The 25,790-nt window shown below is 47.5% G+C and overlaps 1 protein-coding gene across 5 annotated transcripts in view; it reads left to right on the forward strand.

The window, feature by feature from the left end:
* Positions 1–25,790, forward strand: part of LOC137521479 (5-hydroxytryptamine receptor 3A-like) — a 169,767-nt gene that overhangs the window by 139,508 nt on the left and 4,469 nt on the right. For all 5 annotated transcript variants that reach the window (XM_068240796.1, XM_068240801.1, XM_068240798.1 and 2 more), the window contains one exon: positions 20,520–20,724. In XM_068240796.1, coding sequence (XP_068096897.1) covers positions 20,520–20,724 — 205 coding nt within the window. The remainder of the gene's footprint in view (positions 1–20,519; positions 20,725–25,790) is intronic.

Consider the following 25,790-nt stretch of genomic DNA (forward strand, 5'->3'; position numbering starts at 1 on the left):
TACGGGGGTCCCTCAACAGGCTGGACAACATAAAAGAGGCCATCTGCACAAAGTCGGATCAAGATGTACTCTCCATCTCCTATTGCTCTTCCTGAGTGATGTCACGCAACTCCTCTTCCTCCCCCCAGCCACGAACAATACCACGGGAACGTGGAGCAGCACAAGCCCCCTCTGACGGCTGCTGCGGTTGTTCTTCTGCCGCCGCCTCTTCCTCCTCCACAGAAACACCTTCCTCATCTAAAGTCTGACTCCTCTCCTTCCCCACACAACTCCTCTTCTTCCTCCTCCTCCCCCCTCTGTGCTGCCGCAGGTGTCGAGTAAACATCTGGTTCGGATGAAAATCGCTCCCACGACTCCTCCTGCTGTAACTGTTCCTGTTCACGCTCCTCCACAGCTTCATCCACCACTCTACGCATGGCACGCTCCAAGAAGTAAGCGTAGGGGATCAAGTCGCTGATGATGCCTTCAGCACGACTCACCAGGTTGGTCACCTCCTCAAACGGCTGCATGATCCTGCATGCATTTCGCATCAGTGTCCAGTTCGGTGGCCAGAACATCCCCATCTTCCCTGATTGTGTCCTTCTACTGTAATTGTACAGGTACTGGGTGACGGCTTTCTCCTCGTCTAGCAGGCGAGAGAACATGAGCAGGGTGGAATTCCAGCGAGTCAGGCTATCGCATATCAAGCGCCTCGCCGGCAAGTTGTTTCTCCGCTGAATGTCAAAGCGTGCCATGGCCGTGTAAGACCGCCTGAAATGCCCACACAACTTCCTGGCCTGCTTCAGGACGTCCTCTAAGCCTGGGTACTTTGACACAAATCTTTGCACGACCAGATTCAGCACATGTGCCATGCAGGGTACATGTGTCAGCTTTCCCAAATTCAAAGCAGAAAGGAGTTTACTGCCGTTGTCACATACCACGTTGCCGATCTCCAGCTGGTGCGGGGTCAGCCATTGCTCCATCTCTTTGTTTAGAGCAGCCAGGAGAGCTGGTCCAGTGTGACTCTCCGCTTTGAGGCAAGACATGTCTAAAATGGCGTGACACCGTCGTACCTGGCATGCAGCGTAGGCTCTGGGGAGATGGGACTGTGTAGCTGGAGAGGAGAAGATGGCAGCACCACTAGAGTTGAACTGTCACTCAGCCAACGAGGAGGAGGAGGATGTAGCAGGAGAAGGAAAGGAGGTGGCAGGAGGCCTGCCTGCAAGCCGTGGAGGTGTCACAAGTTGGTCCGCTGCACAGCCACATACTCCCTGCTTGCCATCGGTCACCAGGTTGACCCAATGGGCTGTGTACGTAATGTAGCAGCCCTGTCCGTGCTTGGCAGAGCAGGCATCCGTGGTCATGTGGACCCTTGACCCAACGCTCTTCGCAAGAGATGACACCACTTGCCTCTCAATTGCACGGTACAGTTTGGGTATGGCCTTTCGTGAAAAATAAGTGCGGCCTGGTATCTTCCACTGCGGTGTCCCAATGGCCACAAATTTACGGAAAGCCTCTGACTCCACTAGCTTGTATGGTAATAGCTGCCGAGCTAATAGTTCCGCCACGCCAGCTGTCAGACGCCAGGCAAGAGGGTGACTGGCAGAAATTGGCTTTTTCCGCTCAAAGACTTCCTTCACGGACACCTGCCTACTGCTTTGGGCAGAGGAGCAGGAACCGCTCAAGGGCAGAGGCGGTGTGGAGGAGGGTGGCTGTGAAAGTGCAAGGGAGAAAGCGGCTGAAGATGCTACACCTGAAGGAGGAAGAGGAGAAGGAGGGTGGCTTGTCTTTTGGGTGCTGCTTTTCCTCAGGTGTTCTTCCCATTGCTGTTTGTGCCTTTTCTCCAGGTGCCTTCATAAGGCACTTGTCCCTACGTGAGTGTTGGCCTTTCCACGGCTCAATTTTTGGAGGCAGAGAGAACAGATGGCTTTGCTCCGATCTGAGGTACACATGTTAAAAAATGTCCAAACCGCTGAGCCCCCCCGGGGTGATGGCTCTATGGTGGCATCAGCAGCTGGCCTTGAAGGGCATGTTGGCTGCCTGTCCATAGCTGGCGATACATGGTGCCGGACACTGCCCCCAGCTGTTTCTGAGGACGAGCTCCCTCTGCTTCTTTCATGGACTCGTCTCCTCCTACTCCTCTCTGGCTCCCCCTCTGAACTGTCCCCCTGGTCATCTCCTCTATTGGGAACATACATGGCATCCGTATAATCGTCATCATAATCCTCCTGCCCAGCTTCGCTTTCCTCAGACACCTCCACAACTGCACCAACATCAGGTGCTTCATCATCCCCCTCCTCACACGTTACGTCCATACTATCGCCACCCTACGCAGACGTATGAGGTGTTGTAACTTGCTTAGCACCTTCATCTTGTTGTAGCATTATTGGCTGTGAATCAGTGATTTCCACACCAAATAACTCCTGCAAAGTGTCAAATGCAGCGGATGTGGTGCTTGTTGTAGCGCTGGTGGCTGCGGGAGATGAGGTGTTCTGTGTTAAATACTCTAACACGTCCTCACAATTTTGGGAAGTGATGGCACGTACCTTCTTCTGAGCACTGTACTTTGGGCCAGGTCCGCATGAAATCACAGCAACAACACCTCGCACAGACCTGCCGGTGCCAGGTGGCCTTCCTCTGGGTCTGCCTCTACCTCTTCCTCTACCTGGTTTGTCCATTTTGTCCATCTCGGGGAGATGTTAGGTATATGCAGTGAGGTTGGGTTCACTCAACCCAAAGGTAGTTATATGCAGTGAGGTGGGTTCACTGAACACAAAGGTAGTTATATGCAGTGAGGTGAGTTCACTCAACACAAAGGTAGTTATATGCAGTGAGGTGGGTTCACTGAAAACAAAGGTAGTTATATGCAGTGAGGTGAGTTCACTCAACACAAAGGTAGTTATATGCAGTGAGGTGGGTTCACTCAACACAAAGGTAGTTAGATATGCAGTGTGGTGGGTTCACTCAACACAACAGCTAGCTATATGCAGTGAGGTGGGTTCACTGAACACTAAAGGTAGTTAGATGCAGTGAGGTGGGTTCACTGAACACAAAGGTAGTTAGATGCAGTGAGGTGAGTTCACTCAATGCAAAGGTAGTTATATGCAGTGAGGTGGGTTCACTCAACACAACAGCTAGCTATATGCAGTGAGGGGGGTTCACTCAACACTAAAGGTAGTTAGATGCTGTGAGGTGGGTTCACTGAACACAAAGATAGTTATATGCAGTGAGGTGGGTTCACTCAACACAACAGCTAGCTATATGCAGTTAGGGGGGTTCACTCAACACAAAGGTAGTTATATGCAGTGAGGTGGGTTCACTCAACACAAAGGTAGTTAGATATGCAGTGAGGTGGGTTCACTCAACACAACAGCTAGCTATATGCAGTGAGGTGGGTTCACTGAACACTAAAGGTAGTTAGATGCAGTGAGGTGGGTTCACTGAACACAAAGGTAGTTAGATGCAGTGAGGTGAGTTCACTCAACGCAAAGGTAGTTATATGCAGTGAGGTGGGTTCACTCAACACAACAGCTAGCTATATGCAGTGAGGGGGGTTCACTCAACACTAAAGGTAGTTAGATGCTGTGAGGTGGGTTCACTGAACACAAAGATAGTTATATGCAGTGAGGTGGGTTCACTCAACACAACAGCTAGCTATATGCAGTTAGGGGGGTTTACTCAACACAAAAGGTAGTTAGATGCAGTGAGGAGGGTTCACTCAACACAACAGCTAGCTATATGCAGTGAGGTGGGTTCACTGAACACTAAAGGTAGTTAGATGCAGTGAGGTGGGTTCACTGAACACAAAGGTAGTTAGATGCAGTGAGGTGAGTTCACTCAACACAACAGCTAGCTATATGCAGTGAGGTGGGTTCACGGAACACAAAGGTAGTTATATGCAGTGAGGTGAGTTCACTCAACACAAAGGTAGTTATATGCAGTGAGGTGGGTTCACTGAACACAAAAGGTAGTTAGATGCAGTGAGGTGAGTTCACTCAACACAAAGGTAGTTATATGCAGTGAGGTGGGTTCACTCAACACAAAAGGTAGTTAGATGCAGTGAGATGTGTTCACTCAACACAACAGCTAGCTATATGCAGTGAGGTAGGTTTACTGAACACTAAAGGTAGTTAGCTGCAGTAAGTAGGGTTCACTGAACACAAAGGTAGTTAGATGCAGTGAGGTGAGTTCACTCAACCCAAAGGTAGTTAAGTGCAGTGAGGTGGGTTCACTCAACACAAAGGTAGTTATATGCAGTGAGGTGAGTTCACTCAACACAAAGGTAGCTAGATGCAGTGAGGTGGGTTCACTGAACACAAAGGTAGTTATATGCAGTGAGGTGAGTTCACTCAACATAGAGCATTATGGGCGAATCGAACTTCCGGGAAAGTTCGCCTTCGCAGGCGAACGCAAACCACCCGAAGTTCGCCTGGAACCGTTTGCCGGCAAATCGTTTGGCCCGTCTCTAGTGGAGGCATGTAGAATAGCATTACTGCTATGGCCGCACCTAGCTATGGCTAGAGCACCAAAATGACATGCTTCACATCATGATATGCCCCAATGCACATATAATAAATACATCCTTAAAGTGAGTAAAAATGCCTAATTTTGTTTTTGGTCTGTAAAATGTAAGACACTTTTCATCTTAGTGTTGTTTCTACCAGTTCAGAAAAGCAAAATGCATTTAAATCAAAAGGGAAGTCCAAACTGTTTCCCTTTTTTCTACTTTGAGGTGTTTTAAATTTCAGAGGTGGTGAGAAAGTTGCATAGTTACTCCTGCCTGAAATTAGAATCTGTATTTGATCACCCCTGGGAGAGTTCCTGAATAGTGGTTGTCATGGGTGTAATCTTTCTAAGATTACAAATGAATGAATAATAAAAAAACAAACAAACAATAGTACTGGTCAAAAGTGACCATCTTTGTGTGACATGCTTTGCTCACTGTGAGTTAACCTCTTGGCCACTGCGCATGAGTTATTTTGTTTGAGATGACTCATTGCAGTGGTGGCACAATCGACTTAATATGTCCTGCCTCCCAAATGCATGGTGGGCACTTCTAGTTATCTGATCTGGACACTGCATCAGGGCTCCTCTTCCTCTTGAGTCGGGAACTGTGCTATATGCTGATATCACCTTCTGGTTTCCGTTCATATGACTGGGAGCCGGAGGATGATGTCAGTATACAGTGTGGCTTCTGGGAGGAAGAGGAGACTCAATATAGAGTCAAGATCAGGTGACTATCAAAGTGCTCCCTGTGTACTTCTCTGCAAGGGGAGGGGAGGTTGTGAAACCTATTCATCAGCATACATGAAGGGGATGGTATTGCAGCGTTAGGTTACTGATCACTATGTGTGGGGGAGGGATTTGAAGGCATACGATTTTCTACTTTATGGTGGAGGGTGTGCAGGAAGAAGAGTTGAGATGACTGTCCACTATTGCAGGAATAAGGGGGGGGGGGGGGCAAAAGAGTGCGGGCGGGTGCCGATCTGCAGTGGACCCCATGATCATTTTGCTGTACTGTGCAAATTTGTGGTTGAGTTGCTGTTAATTGAGCTCTGGCAAGCTCTGTGCAATATATTGCATATAGGTAGCCTACAGACGTGAACAAATTTAGTGATAATCCTTTGGGGAAAAGACATTTTTTTTATTTTTTATTTAACCAAAAGCAGGCTTTAGAGAACTGATTCGACAGAAAATTTCAAATATTACATACATGAAAATAACATTGTGAGAAATATTGGGACCCTTTCCTATGATTTTTTTGAACAGCCATGTAGAGGCAATCACTGCAAACTGCAAAGTGATTCCTGTACCTTCTGTAACTGTCAACAGGTTGTTTAGCAAAATGCTTCGACTTTGTCAGGTTCAATGATGCTCAGATACCCCCGATCACGGATTCGACTTATGATTTTAAAAAAAATTGATTTTTTTTCTGGATTTGAAACTGACTTACGAATTTGACTCCGATTTTTTCCGTGATTGCCTCTAATATCCGGAATCACGGCTGTGATCACGGATTAGCCCCCATGCATGCTACAGTCCCCAAAATTGCATGGATTATAAAGGTGATCAGTGGCTACAACTGAAAACATTTCAAAAAGACCTTATAGTTTTTGAGAAAATCAAATTTAATGTTTCCAATGAAAAAGTATTGGTGATTAAATCCCGCCGACATTAGTGGTTATTAGCAAAGCCCCCTTATATGCTATCAACACCAAATTTGCAGGATATATTAAGTAGAACAGTGGGAACAAGGGAAAAAAAACTATTTTCCAAAAAGACCTTATAGTTTTTGAGATAATCAATTTTAAAAGTTCAAAGGAAAATAGTATACATTTAAATGCGGTAATGACATGCATTACTTTTTTCCTTTGAAATTTCCTTTGGACATTTAACTACTTTCCGACCAAGGTGATTGCAATCTACACCCTGTTATGGTGGGCTCCTGGCTGGCAGGGTGTAGATTTCAATCACCATCCGCAGCGCGCATTCGCTGAAGTTTCTTAACTCTTCCTGTACTGGAAACAAGATGAAACTCATATCTGAGCTTCTAATGTTCTATTTCTTAGCTGTTACTACACATACAGAACAATTCATTATCTCATAAGTTTATTTTCACTTCAGATTCCCTTTAAGTATCAAACCTGACACAAGTTTTTTTCTTTTTAGGTACCCTCTAAGGAAATCACCATTTTTATCTATGCCATTTTCATTTGTGGTATTATTTCAAATATTCTTTTGATTTAACCACTTGCCGACCGCCCACAGCTGATGGGCGGCGGCAAAGTGGACGCCGAAAGGACCGCAATACGCCCATGGGCGTTGCGTCCTTTCGGCATGCCGGGGGAGCGATCGCGTCACTGGTGACGTGCGCTTTCCCCGGTAACTGGCTCCGCCCACCCACGACGACAACCCGCCGGCCGTTTGGAAGTGCCGGCGGGTTGTTAACCCCACGATCGCCGCTACAAAGTGTATAATACACTTTGTAATGTATACAAAGTGTATTATACAGGCTGTCTCCTGCCCTGGTGGTCCCAGTGTCCGAGGGACCACCAGGGCAGGCTGCAGCCACCCTAGTCTGCACCCAAACACACTGATCTGCCCCCTCTTCCCCCTGATCGCCCACAGCACCCCTCAGACCCCCCTGCCCACCCCCAGACCACTGTTTGCACCCAATCACCCCCCTAGTCACTCATCAATCACTCCCTGTCACAATCTGTCAACGCTATTTTTTTTTATTCCCTAAACTGCCCCCTGGGGACTCCTGATGACCCCTCCCCCTCGTGTACTGTATGCATCTATCCCCCCTGATCACCTGTCAATCACCCATCAATCACCCCCTGTCACTGCCACCCATCAATCAGCCCCTAACCTGCCCCTTGCGGGCAATCTGATCACCCACCCACACCATCAGATCGCCTGCAGACCCGACATCAGATCACCTTCCAAGTGCATTGTTTATATCTGTTCTCTCCTCTAAACACCCACTAATTACCCATCAATCACCCCCTGTCACCACCTGTCACTGCTACCCATCAGATTAGACCCCTATCTGCCCCTAGGGCACCCAATCACCCGCCCACACGCTCAGAACGCCCTCAGACCCCAGCCCTGATCACCTCGCCAGTGCATTGCTTGCATCTATTCCCCCCACTAATCACACCTTGAGACACCCATCAATCACCTCCTGTCACCACCTGTCACCCCCAGCACACCTACCCATCAGATCAGGCCCTAATTTGCCCCGTGTGGGCTCCTGATCACTCGGCCAAACCCTCAGATCCCCCTCAGACCCCCTTCCGATCACCTCCCCAGTGCATTGATTGCATCTATTTTCCCCTCTAACCACCCCCTGAGACACCCATCAATCACCTCCTGTCACCCCCCTAGCACTCCTATCCATCAGATCAGGCCCAATACAACCTGTCATCTAAAAGGCCACCCTGCTTATGACCGGTTCCACAAAATTCGCCCCCTCATAGACCACCTGTCATCAAAATTTACAGATGCTTATACCCCTGAACAGTCATTTTGAGACATTTGGTTTCCAGACTACTCACGGTTTTGGGCCGTAAAATGCCAGGACAGTATAGGAACCCCACAGGTGACCCCTTTTTAGAAAAAAGACACCCCGAGGTATTCTGTTAGGTGTATGACGAGTTCATAGAAGATTTTATTTTTTGTCAAAAGTTAGCGGAAATTGATTTTTATTGTTTTTTCACAAATTGTCATTTTTCACTAACTTGTGACGAAAAAATAAAATCTTCTATGAACTCACCATACACCTAACGGAATACCTTGGGGTGTCTTCTTTCTAAAATGGGGTCACTTGTGGGGTTCCTATACTGCCCTGGCATTTTAGGGGCCCTAAACAGTGAGGAGTAGTCTAGAAAACAAATGCCTCAAAATGACCTGTGAATAGGATGCTGGGCCCCTTAGCGCACCTAGGCTGCAAAAAGTGTCACACATGTCATATCGCCATACTCAGGAGAAGTAGTATAATCTGTTTTGGGGTGTATTTTTACACATACCCATGCTGGGTGGGAGAAATCTCTCTGTAAATGGACAATTGTGTGTAAAAAAAATCAAACATTTGTCCATTTACAGAGATATTTCTCCCACCCAGCATGGGTATATGTAAAAATACACCACAAAACACATTATACTACTTCTTCTGAGCACGGCGATACCAGATGTGTGGCACTTTTTTGCAGCCTAACTGCGCTAAGGGGCCCAAAGTCCAATGAGTACCTTTAGGATTTCACAGGTCATTTTGAGACATTTGGTTTCAAGACTACTCCTCACGGTTTAGGGCCCCTAAAATACCAGGGCAGTATAGGACCCCGCAAGTGACCCCATTTTAGAAAGAAGACACCCCAAGGTATTCTGTTAGGTGTATGACCAGTTCATAGAAGATTTTATTTTTTGTCACAAGTTAGCGGAAATTGATTTGTTTTTGTTTTTTTTCACAAAGTGTCAATTTCCGCTAACTTGTGACAAAAAAAAAAATCTTCTATGAACTCACCATACTCCTAACGGAATACCTTGGGGTGTCTTCTTTCTAAAATGGGGTCACTTGTGGGGTTCCTATACTGCCCTGGCATTTTAGGGGCCCTAAACCGTGAGGAGTAGTCTAGAATCCAAATGCCTAAAAATGACCTGTGAATTGGACGTTAGGCCCCTTACCGCACCTAGGTTGCAAAAAAGTGTCACATGTGGTATTGCCATACTCAGAAGAAGTAGTATAATGTGTTTTGGGGTGTATTTTTACACATACCCATGCTGGGTGGGAGAAATATCTCTGTAAATGGACAATTGTGTGTAAAAGAGAATAAAAAAATTGTCATTTACAGAGATATTTCTCCCACCCAGCATGGGTATGTGTAAAAATACACCACAAAACACACTATACTACTTCTCCTGAGTACAGTGGTGCCACATGTGTGGCACTTTTTTGCACCCTAAGTGCGCTTAGGGGCAACAAAGTCCAATGAGTACCTTTAGGATTTCACAGGTCATTTTGCGACATTTGGTTTCAAGACTACTCCTCACGGTTTAGGGCCCCTAAAATGCCAGGGCAGTATAGGAACCCCACAAATTACCCCATTTTAGAAAGAAGACACCCAAAGGTATTCCGTTAGGAGTATGGTGAGTTCATAGAAGATTTTATTTTTTGTCACAAGTTAGCGGAAAATGACACTTTGTGAAAAAAAACTATTAAAATAAATTTCCGCTTACTTGTGACAAAAAAAAAATCTTCTATGAACTCACCATACTCCTAACGGAATACCTTGGGGTGTCTTCTTTCTAAAATGGGGTCATTTGTGGGGTTCCTATACTGCCCTGGCATTTTAGGGGCCCTAAACTGCAAGGAGTAGTCTTGAAACCAAATGTCGCAAAATGACCTGTGAAATCCTAAAGGTACTTATTGGACTTTGGGCCCCTTAGCGCAGTTAGGGTGCAAAAAAGTGCCACACATGTGGTATCGCCATACTCAGGAGAAGTAGTATAATGTGTTTTTGGGTGTATTTTTACACATAACCATGCTGAGTGGGATAAATATCTCTGTAAATAGACAATTGTGTGTAAAAAAAAAATCAAAAAATTGTCATTTACAAAGATATTTCTCCCACCCAGCATGGGTATGTGTAAAAATACACCCCAAAACACATTATACTACTTCTCTTGAGTACGGCAATACCACATGTGTGGCACTTTTTTGCAGCCTAACTGCGCTAAGGGGCCCAAAGTCCAATGAGCACCTTTAGGCTTTACAGGGGTGCTTACAATTTAGCACCCCCCAAAATGCCAGGACAGTAAACACCCCACAAATGACCCCATTTTGGAAAGTAGACACTTCAAGGTATTCAGAGAGGAGCATAGTGAGTCCGTGGCAGATTTATTTTTTTTTTGTCGCAAGTTAGAAGAAATGGAAACAATAGCACAATAAATTTGGACAAAAATGTATACAGAAATTTTACTTTATTTGAAAAATGTCAGCACAGAAAGTAAAAAAAAATATTTTTTGACAAAATTCATGTCTTTTTTGATGAATATAATAAAAACTAAAACTCGCAGCAGCAATCAAATAGCACCAAAAGAAAGCTGTATTAGTGACAAGAAAAGGAGGTAAAATTCATTTAGGTGGTAGGTTGTATGACCAAGCAATCAGGGGTGCAGCTAAGGTTTTGGTGGCCCCAAGCAGTCAATAACTTGAGGCCCCCATCCACGGAAAAAAATGGATAGCCACACCTCAGCAGAAAAATGGGCATGGCCAAAATGGGTGTGGCTAGTATTTGGTGGGTGGAGCCAAATACTAGCCGTTTCTAGGCTAAATTGCACCCAGGGTGAGGCGTAAAATGTGCCCCCATCGTGGAGACAGGTATAGGTGCCCACAGTATAGGTAGCCAGCTATAGGTCCCACCCCAGTATAGTTAGCCCATATAGTTGCCCCCAGTATAGGTTAGATAGGTAGGTGCCTCCAATATAGGTAGCCAGTATATTTGCTCCAGTATAGGTTAGATTGGTATATGCCCCCACTATAGATTAGATAGGTATATGCCCCCAGTATAGGTTACATAGGTATATGCCTCCATTATAAGGTACATAGGTATATGCCCACAGTATAGGTTAGATAGGTATATGCCCTCAGTATAGGTTAGATAGGTATATGCCCCCAGTATAGGTTAGATAGGTATATGCCCCCAGTATAGGTTAGATAGGTATATGCCCCCAGTATGGGTTAGATAGGCATATGCCTCCAGTATAGCTTAGATAGGTATATGCCCCCAGTATAGGTTAGCTAGGTATATGCCCTCAATATAGGTTAGATAGGTAGATCCCCCCCCCCCCCCGCTCACCCTATAGCCAGGAGGATGTGCACAGCGACGGGGAGTTTCCACTTACCTGCCTGGATCCTGCACACAGCTTCAATCTTCAGCCTCTCCCAGTGCGCGTTGCATCAGTAAGAGCTTCTCCAGTGATGACATGCTGTTACATCATCACAGGGGGTGCTGTTACCATAGCGACAGACGCCAGGACAGGAAGTAGTTAGAAGCTGGCAGGATCGAGGAAGGTAAGTGGGAAATTCTCTCTCACCGCTGCTCCGCCTGGTGCCCGCACACCCACCGCCCGCAGCAGCAGAGCGAGGCCCCCCGCAGTGTGAGGCCCCAAGCGGGGGCTTGGCTTGCTTGTATGCTGGCGGCACCCCTGCAAGCAATAAACCGTGAAAGCTGCAGTGGTCTGAATGGAGAAAAAGGCTCTGGTCCTTAAGGGGTAGAAAGACTGTGGTCCTCAAGTGGTTAAATATCTCAATCCAAAATAAACAATGATGGTAACAAATTACTTTAATCATTTTTTTTAAGTATTATTTATTTATAAAGCGCCAACATATTCCGTGGTGCTGTAGAAAGTAAGAAACAAACATGGGGTACAAAATAATACAGACACATGATTTACACCAATATACAAATACAGAGTTGGTACAAAATACAGAATCAGTACAAAGTACAGAATTGGTAATAACAGGAACAGAATGATTAAGAATAAATGTGTAACAAAATCCAAAACACAAATGTGGGAGAGAGCACTGCCCTTGTAAGCTTACAATCTAAAGGAATAGGGGGGCCAAGAGGTGGGGTAGTATAATATTCATACCTAAAGCCAGTGTGTTTTAGTTTATCTGGTAGGAAGTACAACTTGGCCAGAGGTCAAAAGAAGAACTGGCCTTAGGTAGAGCATGTGCTTGATGGAAAAAGTGAGTTTTGAGGGCACGTTTAAAGATATCAAAGTTTGGGAAGTGACAGATGTGTTGTGGCAAAGGATTCCAGAGGAGGGGTGAAGCCTGTGCGAAATCTTGTATACGTGAATGTGAGGAGGTGATTCTAGGGGAGGACAATAGGAGGTCATGTGCAGAGAGATTGTGTTTGGGTTGGTATCTGGAAACTAGTAATGAGATGTACACAGGAGAGAGATTGTGGAGGGCTTTGTAAGTTAGAGTTAAGAATGGAACTGGATCCTCTGGTTAAGAGTAGTGTTGGGCGAACATCTAGATGTTCGGGTTCGGGCCGAACAGGCCGAACATGGCCGCGATGTTCGGGTGTTCGACCCGAACTCCGAACATAATGGAAGTCAATGGGGACCCGAACTTTTGTGGTTTGTAAAGCCTCCTTACATGCTACATACCCCAAATTTACAGGGTATGTGCACTTGGGAGTGGGTACAAGAGGAAAAAAAAATTAGCAAAAAGAGCTTATAGTTTTTGAGAAAATCGATTTTAAAGTTTCAAAGGGAAAACTGTCTTTTAAATGCGGGAAATGTCTTTTTTCTTTGCACAGGTAACATGTTTTTTGTCGGCATGCAGTCATAAATGTAATACATATAAGAGGTTCCAGGAAAAGGGACCGGTAACGCTAACCCAGCAGCAGCACACGTGATGGAACAGGAGGAGGTGCAGGAGAAGGCCACGCTTTGTGAGGCACAACAACCCCGGCCTTGCATGAGGGCAAGAAGCGTGCGGATAGCATGCTTTGTACCGCCATGCAGTCATAAATGTAATAAAGATAAGAGGTTCCATAAACAAGGACCGGCAACGCTAACCCAGCAGCAGCAGCAGCAGCACACGTGATGGAACAGGAGGAGGCGCAGGAGGAGAAGGCCACGCTTTGTGAGACACAACAACCCAAGCCTTGCATGAGGACAAAAAGCGTGCGGATAGCATGCTTTTTACCGCCATGCAGTCATAAATGTAATAAAGATAAGTGGTTCAATAAACAGGGACCACGCGGCAACGCTAACCCAGCAGCAGCAGACATGATGGAACAGGAGGAGGCGCAGGAGGAGAAGGCCACGCTTTGTGAGACACAACAACCCAGGCCTTGCATGAGGGCAAGAAGCGTGCGGATAGCATGCTTTGTACCGCCATGCAGTCATAAATGTAATAAAGATAAGAGGTTCAATAAACAGGGACCACGCGGCAACGCTAACCCAGCAGCAGCAGACGTGATGGAACAGGAGGAGGCGCAGGAGGAGAAGGCCACGCTTTGTGAGACACAACAACCCAGGCCTTGCATGAGGGCAAGAAGCGTGCGGATAGCATGCTTTGTACCGCCATGCAGTCATAAATGTAATAAAGATAAGTGGTTCAATAAACAGGGACCACGCGGCAACGCTAACCCAGCAGCAGCAGACGTGATGGAACAGGAGGAGGCGCAGGAGGAGAAGGCCACGCTTTGTGAGACACAACAACCCAGGCCTTGCATGAGGGCAAGAAGCGTGCGGATAGCATGCTTTGTACCGCCATGCAGTCATAAATGTAATAAAGATAAGTGGTTCAATAAACAGGGACCACGCGGCAACGCTAACCCAGCAGCAGCAGACGTGATGGAACAGGAGCAGGCACAGGAGGAGAAGGCCACGGTTTTTGAGACACAACAACCCAGGCCTTGCATGAGGACAAAAAGCGTGCGGATATAGCAGCAATGCTTTTTGCCGCCATGCAGTCATAAATGTAATACAGATGAGAGGTTCAATAAACAGGGACTGGAAACGCTACACCATCCCAGATGTTCATTGGTCATGTTACTTGGTTGGGGTCCTGGAGTGTTGCGTAGTCATTTCCAATCCAGGATTGATTCATTTTAATTTGAGTCAGACGGTCTGCATTTTCTGTAGAGAGGCGGATACGCCGATCTGTGACGATGCCTCCGGCAGCACTGAAACAGCGTTCCGACATAACGCTGGCTGCCGGGCAAGCCAGCACCTCTATTGCGTACATTGCCAGTTCGTGCCAGGTGTCTAGCTTCGATACCCAATAGTTGAAGGGTGCAGATGGATTGTTCGACACAGCTACGTCATCTGACATGTAGTCCTTGACCATCTTCTCCAGGCGATCGGTGTTGGAGGTGGATCTGCACGCTTGCTGTTCAGTGGGCTGCTGCTGCATGGGTGTCAGAAAATTTTCCCACTCCAAGGACACTGCCGATACCGTTCCCTTTTGGGTACTAGCTGCGGCTTGCGTTGTTTGCTGCCCTCCTGGTCGTCCTGGGTTTGCAGAAGTCAGTCTGTCTGCGTACAACTGGCTAGAGGAGGGGGAGGATGTCAATCTCCTCTCTAAAGTCTCCACAAGGGCCTGCTGGTATTCTTCCATTTTGACCTGTCTGACTCTTTCTTCAAGCAGTTTTGGAACATTGTGTTTGTACCGTGGATCCAGAAGGGTATAAACCCAGTAATTGGTGTTGTCCAGAATGCGCACAATGCGTGGGTCACGTTCAATGCAGTCTAGCATGAATTGAGCCATGTGTGCCAGAGTCCTACCAGAATCCTCATCATCCTCTTGTGAGCGTTGTGATAGTTGTTGTGATGCATCATAGTCGTCACCTTCCTCCTGGTCTGCTTCTGCTGACCATTCGCGTTGAATTGTGGAAGTCCAACGTGCACCGCTCTGGCCCTCGTCAGTGGTGGCATGAAATTCCTGCTCCAACTCCAGCTGTTCCTCCTCCTCTTCTTCGTCATAGCTGCTGGGGCCAGCGTTCCCTGAGGCGGATGGCCTGATGTTGGTACCATCACGCTGATCGTTTTCTCCTTCAGATTCCCCCAGTTGCATCATGACAGCTGTTTCCTTGATTTTTAACATCGACCTCTTCAGTAAACACAGCAGTGGTATGGTAATGCTGACTGAAGAGTTGTCACTGCTCACAAGCAACGTGGATTGCTCAAAATTTTGGAGGACTTGGCAGAGGTCCAACATGTTGGCCCAATCGGATCCACAGAAGCTTGGCAGCTGGCCGGATGCGCCTCGGTACTGCGCCGTCATGTACTGGACCACTGCACTCTTCTGCTCGCAAAAGCGGGCTAGCATGTGCAGCGTAGAATTCCAGCGCGTAGGGACATCACACAGCAAGCGATGGTGGGGGAGATTGAAGCGCTCCTGCATCTTGCGAGTGCCCCCGAAGCAGTACTGGAATTTCTACAATGTTTGGCCACTCGACGCACCTTCAACAGAAGATCGGCCACGCCTGGGTATGTCCTCAGGAACCGCTGAACTACTAGGTTCATCACGTGCGCCAGGCAAGGGATGTGTGTCAGCTTAGCCAACCTTAAAGCACGAATGAGATTACTCCCATTATCACACACAACCATGCCCGGTTTCAGGTCCAGCGGTGCCAGCCACAAATCCGTCTGTTCCTTTATTCCCTTCAAAATTTCCTCCCCTGTGTGCTGCTTATCCCCAAGGCAGATCAGCTTCAGCAACGCTTGCTGACGCATGCCAACAGCTGTGCTGCACTGCTTCCACGATCCTACTGCTGCTGGGTTAGCGTTTCCGGATGAGGTACAGCTTTGAGATGCGTTGGAGGAGAAGGAGTCAGAGAGGTAGGTGCTGCTGTTGTTATCCAGTGGGAGGGACGGCGGTGCAGCTGTTTGCGGCGTGGGCAACACCCGCGCCGTAGCAGGTGAGGAATCTCTGCCAGGCTCCATAAGGTTCACCCAGTGCGCGGTAAGGGAGATGTATCGACCCTGGCCGAACGCACTCGTCCAGGTGTCAGTGGTGAGGTGAACCTTGCAGGCAACGGCATTCTTCAAGCTTCGGGTTATTTTGCTGACCACGTGCTCATGCAACTCAGGCACTGCAGAGCGCACAAAGTGGTAGCGGCTGGGAACCACGTAACGTGGGATGGCCACTGACATCATGCCCTTGAAGCTGTTTGTCTCCACCACTCGATATGGCAGCATTTCGCAGGCCAGAAGCTTGGCTATGCTGGCTGTTACTGCCACGGCCCGGGGGTCATTTGCTGGCAATTTCCTCTTGCGCTCAAACATCTCCGACACAGACAACTGAACCGTAGCGCTGCACACGGAAGGGCTGTTGGTTGTTGTGTTTGATGAACACTGGGAGACCTCAAGAGCACTACTCCGGAAAGTGACAGTGTCAGCGTCGTCTGATGTTTGTGAATGTTGTGAACCACGCAATGGCTGGGCTACTGCTGCTGCTGAGGCGGGTCTGGTGGTGAGTCTGGTGAACCCAAGGGAGGCAGTGTTGCTGGTACCCTGTCCTGCCGCGTTTGCCCACAGAGTGGGATGTTTGGATAGCATGTGGCGGCTCATGCTGGTGGTGGAGAGGTTGTTAATACTTTTCCCCCTGCTCAGGCAAGTCTTGCACACCTTGCAAATCGCCATGGTAACATCCTCAGTGCAGTCTTCAAAGAAAGCCCAGACTTTGGAGCACCTGCCTCCTTGCTGGCGATTTCTGTTTCCTCCTCTTTTGCCTCTCACTCTAACTTCCACGCTTGTGGTGCCTGAAATTGCGCGCCGCCTACCTTGTGGCACAAGGCGAACTCGTGCAGCAGTGGGTTCTTCAACAGACTCATCTGTGCTGCTGCTACGACGGCGATGTTCTCGTTCACAAATAAAATCTGGGTCTCTGTCCACATTGTCCATACCCTCCTCTTCCATCTCCTCAAACTCGTCATATGTCATTGTGGGAGGCCGCCGCCGTGGAGTAGAGCTCCCCAGAACAACCTCTGCGCAGCTCACTCCAACGTCGTCTTCCAGATCTTGTCGGCCGACCTCCTGCAATTGCAACCCCTCCTGCCCAACTTGCTCTGGGATTTGTGTTTCTGAGTCCTCCTCGGACTCGCCTTGTATTTCAGTGCGCGGTGCATTTCCCACAGTTAATGGTTGTGAATCCGGGCACAACATTTCTGGCTGTTCCTCCATTGACCTTTCATAGGTGGAAGTTTGTTGGGCTGGGAATAGCTCCTGCGAATACCCCATTGTGTCCTGAGGTAATTCATAGGACTGGTTATCTGGCAGTTGTGTGCGTGGTGTCGCTGCCGGTTGTGTCAGCTTTGTGCCCACTGGCTCCTTGTAACTGGCTGAGGACTCGGACCTCGTGCGTGATGTGCTGGTGCTGCTTAACCCACTGCTGGACGCTTGAGAGGTCATCCAAGTAATTATCTGGTCCTGTTCTTTTGGATTTGTGAGGGTTGTTGTCCTGGACAACATGGGCGGTATTGAGTGGGTTTTCTTGGGTGCTCCCCTGTGGCCTGTACGTGAACCGTCAGGGGAAACACCTCTTCCCTTGCCCCTTCCTCTTTCACCGGATTTCTTCCTCATTTCACTTATCCTTACAGTACACGCTGACTGGCAGCAGTACAGTGGCAGTACAGAAATGCTATACAGTACCACTATTCCCAGCAGCGACACAGAGCACAATGCTATACAGTGGCGGGTGAGCGGTGTACTACTGTTCCCAGGCCCAGCAGACACAGAGTGGAAGTAAACACAATGCTATATAGTCTGGCTGAGCGGTGTACACAGAGTGGCAGTACACACAATGCTATATAGTCTGGCTAAGCCGTGTACACAGAGTGTCAGAAAACACAATGCTATATATAGCGTGGCTGAGCGAGGTGCACAGTGGCAGTACACACAATGCTATATTAGTCAGGCTAAGCCGTGTACACAGAGTGTCAGAAAGCACAATGCTATATATAGCGTGGCTGAGCGAGGTGCACAGTGGCAGTACACACAATGCTATATAGTCAGGCTAAGCCGTGTACACAGAGTGTCAGAAAACACAATGCTATATATAGCGTGGCTGAGCGAGGTGCACAGTGGCAGTACACACAATGCTTTATAGTCAGGCTGAGCCGTGTACACAGAGTGTCAGTAAACAATGGTATATAGTCTGGCTGAGCGGTGTACACAGAGTGTCAGTAAACAACGGTATATAGTCTGGCTGAGCGGTGTACACAGAGTGGCAGTAAACACAATGCTATATATAGCGTGGCTGAGCGAGGTGCACAGTGGCAGTACACACAATGCTATATAGTCAGGCTAAGCCTTGTACACAGAGTGTCAGAAAACACAATGCTATATATAGCGTGGCTGAGCGAGGTGCACAGTGGCAGTACACACAATGCTTTATAGTCAGGCTGAGCCGTGTACACAGAGTGTCAGTAAACAATGGTATATAGTCTGGCTGAGCGGTGTACACAGAGTGTCAGTAAACAACGGTATATAGTCTGGCTGAGCGGTGTACACAGAGTGGCAGTAAACACAATGCTATATATAGCGTGGCTGAGCGAGGTGCACAGTGGCAGTACACACAATGCTATATTAGTCAGGCTAAGCCGTGTACACAGAGTGTCAGAAAACACAATGCTATATATAGCGTGGCTGAGCGAGGTGCACAGTGGCAGTACACACAATGCTATATATAGCGTGGCTGAGCGAGGTGCACAGTGGCAGTACACACAATGCTATATATAGCGTGGCTGAGCGAGGTGCACAGTGGCAGTACACACAATGCTATATATAGCGTGGCTGAGCGAGGTGCACAGTGGCAGTACACACAATGCTATATTAGTCAGGCTAAGCCGTGTACACAGAGTGTCAGAAAACACAATGCTATATATATAGCGTGGCTGAGTGAGGTGCACAGTGGCAGTACACACAATGCTATATATAGCGTGGCTGAGCGAGGTGCACAGTGGCAGTACACACAATGCTATATATAGCGTGGCTGAGCGAGGTGCACAGTGGCAGTACACACAATGCTATATATAGCGTGGCTGAGCGAGGTGCACAGTGGCAGTACACACAATGCTATATTAGTCAGGCTAAGCCGTGTACACAGAGTGTCAGAAAACACAATGCTATATATATAGCGTGGCTGAGCGAGGTGCACAGTGGCAGTACACACAATGCTATATATAGCGTGGCTGAGCGAGGTGCACAGTGGCAGTACACACAATGCTATATATAGCGTGGCTGAGCGAGGTGCACAGTGGCAGTACACACAATGCTATATTAGTCAGGCTAAGCCGTGTACACAGAGTGTCAGAAAACACAATGCTATATATATAGCGTGGCTGAGCGAGGTACACAGTGGCAGTAAACAATGCTATATATAGTGTGGCTGAGCGAGCGGTGTACTACTGTTCCCAGCAGCGACACACAATGACTGGGGGGGACCCTGGCTAGCGTGGCTGGAGAGAGAACTACCCTGCCTGCCTACCCAAAGCTAAACCCACAGACAAATGGCGGAGATATGACGTGGTTCGGGTATTTATTTACCCGAACCACGTGACCGTTCGGCCAATCAGAGCGCGTTCGGGCCCGAACCACGTGACCCGTTCGGCCAATCACAGCGCTAGCCGAACGTTCGGGGAACGTTCGGCCATGCGCTCTTAGTTCGGCCATGTGGCCGAACGGTTTGGCCGAGCACCGTCAGGTGTTCGGCCGAACTCGAACATCACCCGAACAGGGTGATGTTCTGCAGAACCCGAACAGTGGCGAACACTGTTCGCCCAACACTAGTTAAGAGCTTGGCAGAGAGAAGCAGCGGATGAAGAGCGGGAAGATAGATAGATGAGATGAGCAGACAAGTTCAGTACAGATTGGAGATGTGCCAGTTTGTTAGTTGGTAGTCCACAAAGTACAGTAGTATGTTACAATAGTCCAAGCGAGTTATATTAAGAGGAAGTTTTAACATTTTAGTAGTGTCCTGAGTGAGAAAATGTTGGGTGCGAAATATGTTTTTGAGTTGGAGATAACAGGAGCTGGTTATGGAGTGAACGTGAGGAATAAAGGAGAGAGGAGTCAAATATGACCCCTAAGCACCGTGCTTTGGGAACCAAAGTTATAGGGGTGCTATTAACATTATTTTTATTTCAGGCAGAGAAGTGGACAGAGATGGTGGAAAGAAAAATAGTTATTTTTTTACTCATAAGTTTTAAGAAGCGAGAGGTCGTGAAATAGGATACAGAAGACAAACAGTCAGGATGAAATACACAAGGAGGGAGTTACGTTTTGTAAAGGTACAGCTGTGTATCATCCACGTCCACATACAAGTGGTATTGAAACCCAAATGAATTGATTAAGTTGCCAAGACAGTGCATTGGGGAGACAAGGACAGAGACAGTTTTGAATTATTTCTTGGAGAATTATTACTGTAGTTAATATGTAATGCAATTTGCCAGCACGGAGCAAATACATATATGATGGGCTAATCCCTTGTATTACTATTTTACTTACAGATCGTGATGAAAAGGAGAACCATGTTTTACACTGTGAATGTGATTCTGCCCAGTATTTTTCTCATGATTTTGGATATTGTAGGATTTTACCTCCCCCCAGAGAGTGGAGAGAGAGTTTCATTCAAAATTACCTTACTTCTAGGCTACTCAGTTTTCCTCAGCTACGCATCAGATCAACTGCCAGCAACCGGAACACCTCTAATAGGTAAGTGAGTTCAACCTGATATTACAATATAACCCCATAAGATATCGGGAGATAGAAGGCGCCCTTAAAGTCGGTTGTATCTTTAAATGGCACAAATTTATAAAAAAGATTCTTGCCTACCTTACATAAGGAATTTGCTACTTATGTAAAGGTAAAGTATTTTATTGATGGTAAGCACTTCAGACAACACGTTCCGTGGCTTAAACTGCTTCCTCAGGTCAATTGGGGTGCTAAGATAAGATAAAAAGGGTCTGGGCGCCCAGACCCTTTTTATCTTATCTTAGCACCCCAATTGACCCGAGGAAGTGGTTTAAGCCGTGAAACGCGTTGTCTGAAGTGCTTACCATCAATAAAATACTTTACCTTTACATAAGAGGCAAATTCCTTATGTAGGGTAGGCAAGAATCTTTTTTATAAATTTGTGCCATTTAAAGATACAACCGACTTTAAAGACGCCTCTGATCTCCCGATATCTTGTACGTCACCCCACTAAGTGGGGTCTTCACAACATCCTTGAAGTGAAGGATTTTTAAAGGAGCAGTGACCTACCCCTGGAAAGACCGAGTGGGGGCAGGATTTCCCCACATGCCTAGCTGAATGGTTGCCTCTAATAGCAACCCAGTGTTGTGAGTATTATATACTCTTACATTCGGCCAATTGTCCTACGATAATACACCAAAAGGGGCTCCTGGTGTCCCTGTTTGGTCTTTTCAACTTTTTATTACAATATAACCCCATAGTCAGCTCTAGCCCAAGCTTTGTATTGATTGGTGTTTGTCTTCCTCAGTCATGATATAAAGCAGATCATAGTTTCATAAATCTTTTTATCAAAATAGCCAATATATCAGGAAATATGTCTATGCAGGTATTATGCCCTGCCCTTCTCTCTATCCACATTCATTTAGTCAAATTTGATTCTTTGTGACCATATGTACTTTTGCATGCCAGACTTGTCTGTTAATCACAGCTTCTTTCAGCTGTTGCATAGGCATGTTCATAGCTTCACATATACTGTATATCTACAGAGGTGGCACCGGGGGGGGGGGGGGGGCTTTTGCCGAGGCTGGAGCACCCCCAAGTCGCTTCATAGCATCAGGAAAGCACCCACATGAATTGCTGTTGAGGTAGCAGAAATGCACAACTTTAAATGCTATAGACAGTCAGTGCCGCCGCTCTACTGTTTTAGCTCCTTGGCTGGGCATGTGTCTTTTACTGGTTGGCGTCAAAAATTAAAGAGGACAGACAGTGAACACTGGAGTTTAACAAAGACAGTAAGCTACATGCCAACAAGGGAGGGTAGAAGAGACACAGACAGGTAGATATAGCCACAGCCAGCATGTATCACAGGGAGTCAGAGAGGACAGAGTCTTTCCACAGCCCAGCAGTGTCTTTCAGAGAGAAGTAGAGAGAGAGCCAGCCAGATCGGGTAAATTACCAAAAAAGAGGGGGTAATATAACCTGTCTTGTTCTCTATTTACCTTAGGCATTATCTGTCTTTCTCTTACTCCCCTCTGCGTCTGCCAGTCCCCCTGTCTCCTCTCCTCCCACCCCTCTGCCCACCCTGTTACACTCACCTCCTGGAAGTTCTAGCGCTAGGCTCTTCAGTCCAGTCTACCAGTCTGTCCTGTCAGTCAGTCCAGTCAACCAGTCTGTTCAGTTAGTCAGCCTAATCCACCTGTCTGTCCTGTCAGTTAGCCTAGTCCATCAGTCTGTCCTGTCAGTCAGTCCAGTTCCCATTCTTTCCTGTCCCAGTCATCAGTCCTACATTCCAGTCCATCCTGCTAGTTATACCTTCCAGTTTGTCCTGTAAGTCCTACCTTCCATTATTTCCCATGAATCCTACCTTCCAGTCCGTCCTGTCATTACTACCTTCCAGTTCATAATGTCAGTCCTACCTTGCAGTCTGTCCTTTCAGTCTTACCTTCCTGTCCATCCTGTCAGTCCCTACATTTCACTCAGGCTTACCATCCCTTCCTGGCAATTATTCCTGCTAGTTTTACCAGTCATCAGTCCTACCTTCCAGTCCATCCTCCTAATTCTACCTTCTAGTCTGTCCTGTCAGTCGTACCTTCCAGTCCATCCTGTCAGTCCTACCTTCCATTCTGTTCTTCCTTCCTACCTTCCTGTCCATCCTGTAAGTCTCTACTTTCCAGTCAGGCTTACCATCACTTCCTGTCAGTTATTCCTGCTAGTTTTACCTGCCCATCCTTCCCACAATGTGGGGATCACTCACCAGTTCTTCTTCTCATTGGTGGGGCAATCTTAGTGGTTGTGACCTGGTGGCCATTAGGCTGTAAAGTAGCCCATTACTCACTGGGAACGCACATGCCAGCCACCAATGCTTAGACCAGAGGGCCCTGACTCTCTCAGTCTGTTTCTGCCCACCCTCTCTCACCTTCTGTATCTCACTACCCAGTCTCTGTCTCTCTGTTCATCTCTCTGCCCACCCTCTCTGTCTCTCTCTGCCCACCTTTTGTCTTTCACTGCCCTCCCTCTCTCATTCACCCTCCCTCTATTCCATATCTCTACTCACCCTCTACCCTCCGTTTCTCACCCTCCCTCTCCTTCCATTTCTCTGCCCACCCTTTCTCACCCTCTGCTTCTCTCTGCCCACTCTCACTCTACCTCATCTCCTTTCACTTCTCTTCCCACCTTGTGTCTTTCTGCCTACCCTCTCTCCCAAACCATCTTTCTCTCTCTGACCACCCTCACTTAATGAAATAATGACCAACCAAGATATTCAATTTGGAAATTAAATCCTGCATTCCTGACAATGACTTGCTGTAATATTGTTCAACCAGTAGTGACATAGACTGTTGGCCAATTACTGTGTGGCAAACATATTAACCACTTCAGGACTCAGCCTTTGCCCCCCCCCTTAAGGACCAGCGCTGATTTCTAAGATCTGTGCTGGGTGGGCTCTACAGCCCCAAGCACAGATAAAATAACAGGCAGAGCGGCCAGATGGCCCCCTTTTTTTCCCCACTAGGGGGATGATGTGCTGGGGGGGGTCTGATAGCTCCTGCATGCGTGTGGGTGGCGGGGGGGGGCACCTCAAATCCCACTCCACGGCAGGATTCCCCCTCTCCCTCTTCTCCCTCCCTGCCCCGGAAATCGGAGGCTGCACAAGAACGGATCTGTCCTGTGCAGCCTCTAACAGGCTCCTGCCTGTCATGTGACAGCGATCCCTGGCCGCTGATTGGCCGGGGATTGCTGATCTAGTACAACACTGCTACTGTTAGCAGCGTTGTAAAAATGTAAACAAAGTGGATTATTTCCGCTTGTGTTTACATTTAGCCTGTGAGCCGCGATCGGCAGCCTGCAGGCTATTCACGGAGCCCCCCGCCATGAATTGACAGGAAGCAGCCGCTCGCGCGAGCGGCTGTTTCCTAATTAATTAGCCTGCAGCCGGTGACGCAGATGTGTGTTGCTGGTCCTGCAGCTATCACTTTGCCGACACGCGTTATGAGTGGGCGGTCGGCAAAGTGGTTAATGTGCATCTTAATTGCTTGATTTGTCTTAGAAGCCACATGGTTTTTGTATTTATCATTACTTGCAGGCATAATTATTGCTTTATTTCGTCATTAATTGGAGGTATCAGGAGTGCTGCTTTTGTCATTGTTGAATGCCTTATGATTGCTGTATTTCTCATTACTTTGAGGCCTTGCGTTTGCTGCATTTGTCATTACTTGGAGTCCTCATAGTTGCTGTACTTTTAATTATTTGTAATTTGTTCACAGTCTAATAATTCCTGCCCATGGGCGTAACAATAGGGGATGCAGCCCATGCACCCGCGGGGAGGCCCAGCCCCCCCCTAGGGCCCGCTCGTGGCCGATTTGGGGGGCTGGAGGGGTCACACCATGAGACGGGGAGGGGGGCAGGTCCCCTCCCTCACCTTGAGCTTTCCCCTCTGTGCTCCCCTCCAGCTTCAATAGCTATACAAGACAAGTGCAGCAGAGCGGTGGGCAAACATACCTTCCGTGCGTTCCAGCGCGGACACTTCTCGCTCTAGTGACTGACTGACGGTCTTCTCATTATATAGTAAATCGCGTCAGTCAATAGAGCGAGACGCGTCCGGACGCACGGAAGGTATGTATGCCGGCCACTGCACGCCGCTCCGCTCGCTGCACTTGTCTTGTATAGTTATTGAAGCTGGAGGGGAGCACAGAGGGGAAAGCCTGAGGTGAGGGGGGGGGACCTTCCCCCCTCCCCGCCGAGTGTGGCCATAGCTTTCCCCTCATGGTGCGACCCCTCCAGCCCCCCAAAAACAGCCACGAGGAGGGGAGGGGGGCCCGCTCACAATTTCTGCAGGGGGGCTCTTAGTTACGCCCCTGTTCCTGCCATAGTGTAATGTCCTACCATATTAATATTATAATGTATTTATATAACAACGACATCTTCTACATCACTTTACAGTGTACATAGTCAGGTCAGAGGAGCTCACAATCTAATCCATTGCATATGTATGGTAACTAGAACATTTTATCAAAAGTTTTGCTGGGCAGGCCCAGTGTGAATTACACCTCTGCTAAGTTCATGTATACTTTGGCCTGCCCATGATACATCATTCATGACCATGCCCACTTTTTGGATGCATGGTCATCCCCGTTTGTTTTTTGCCAGTCACCAGCTGCCTAACCAGTGGATCCAGCACCTGCATAGAACCCTTACAAAAAAATTCCTAGAGCTGCCCATTTCTAGCCATCTTAGCTTCTGACATCCTCTTCTTCTTTTGCCCTCATTTTTTCCAAAAATCAAGAAATTCTCCAAAGAATCCGGTCTTCTCATTATATGACCATAGTATTTGAGTTTTAATAATGGTATCAACCCTTCTAATGAACACTCTGGCTTTATTTCCATAAGTATTGACTGGTTAGATCGTCTAGCAGTTCATTGAGCTTTCTGTAGCATTCACCACACTCACAAATTAAAATCATAATTTTTTCTTTATTTTTAGTCCAACTTTCACAGCCATATGTTACTACTGTGAAGACCATAGCTTTAGCTATCCTGAACTTTGTTACTGACGTCTCTGTCCTTAATTATCTTGACAAAATTTGCCATAG

Source organism: Hyperolius riggenbachi, chromosome 6, assembly GCF_040937935.1.
Source record: "Hyperolius riggenbachi isolate aHypRig1 chromosome 6, aHypRig1.pri, whole genome shotgun sequence".
NCBI classification, from domain to species: domain Eukaryota; kingdom Metazoa; phylum Chordata; class Amphibia; order Anura; family Hyperoliidae; genus Hyperolius; species Hyperolius riggenbachi.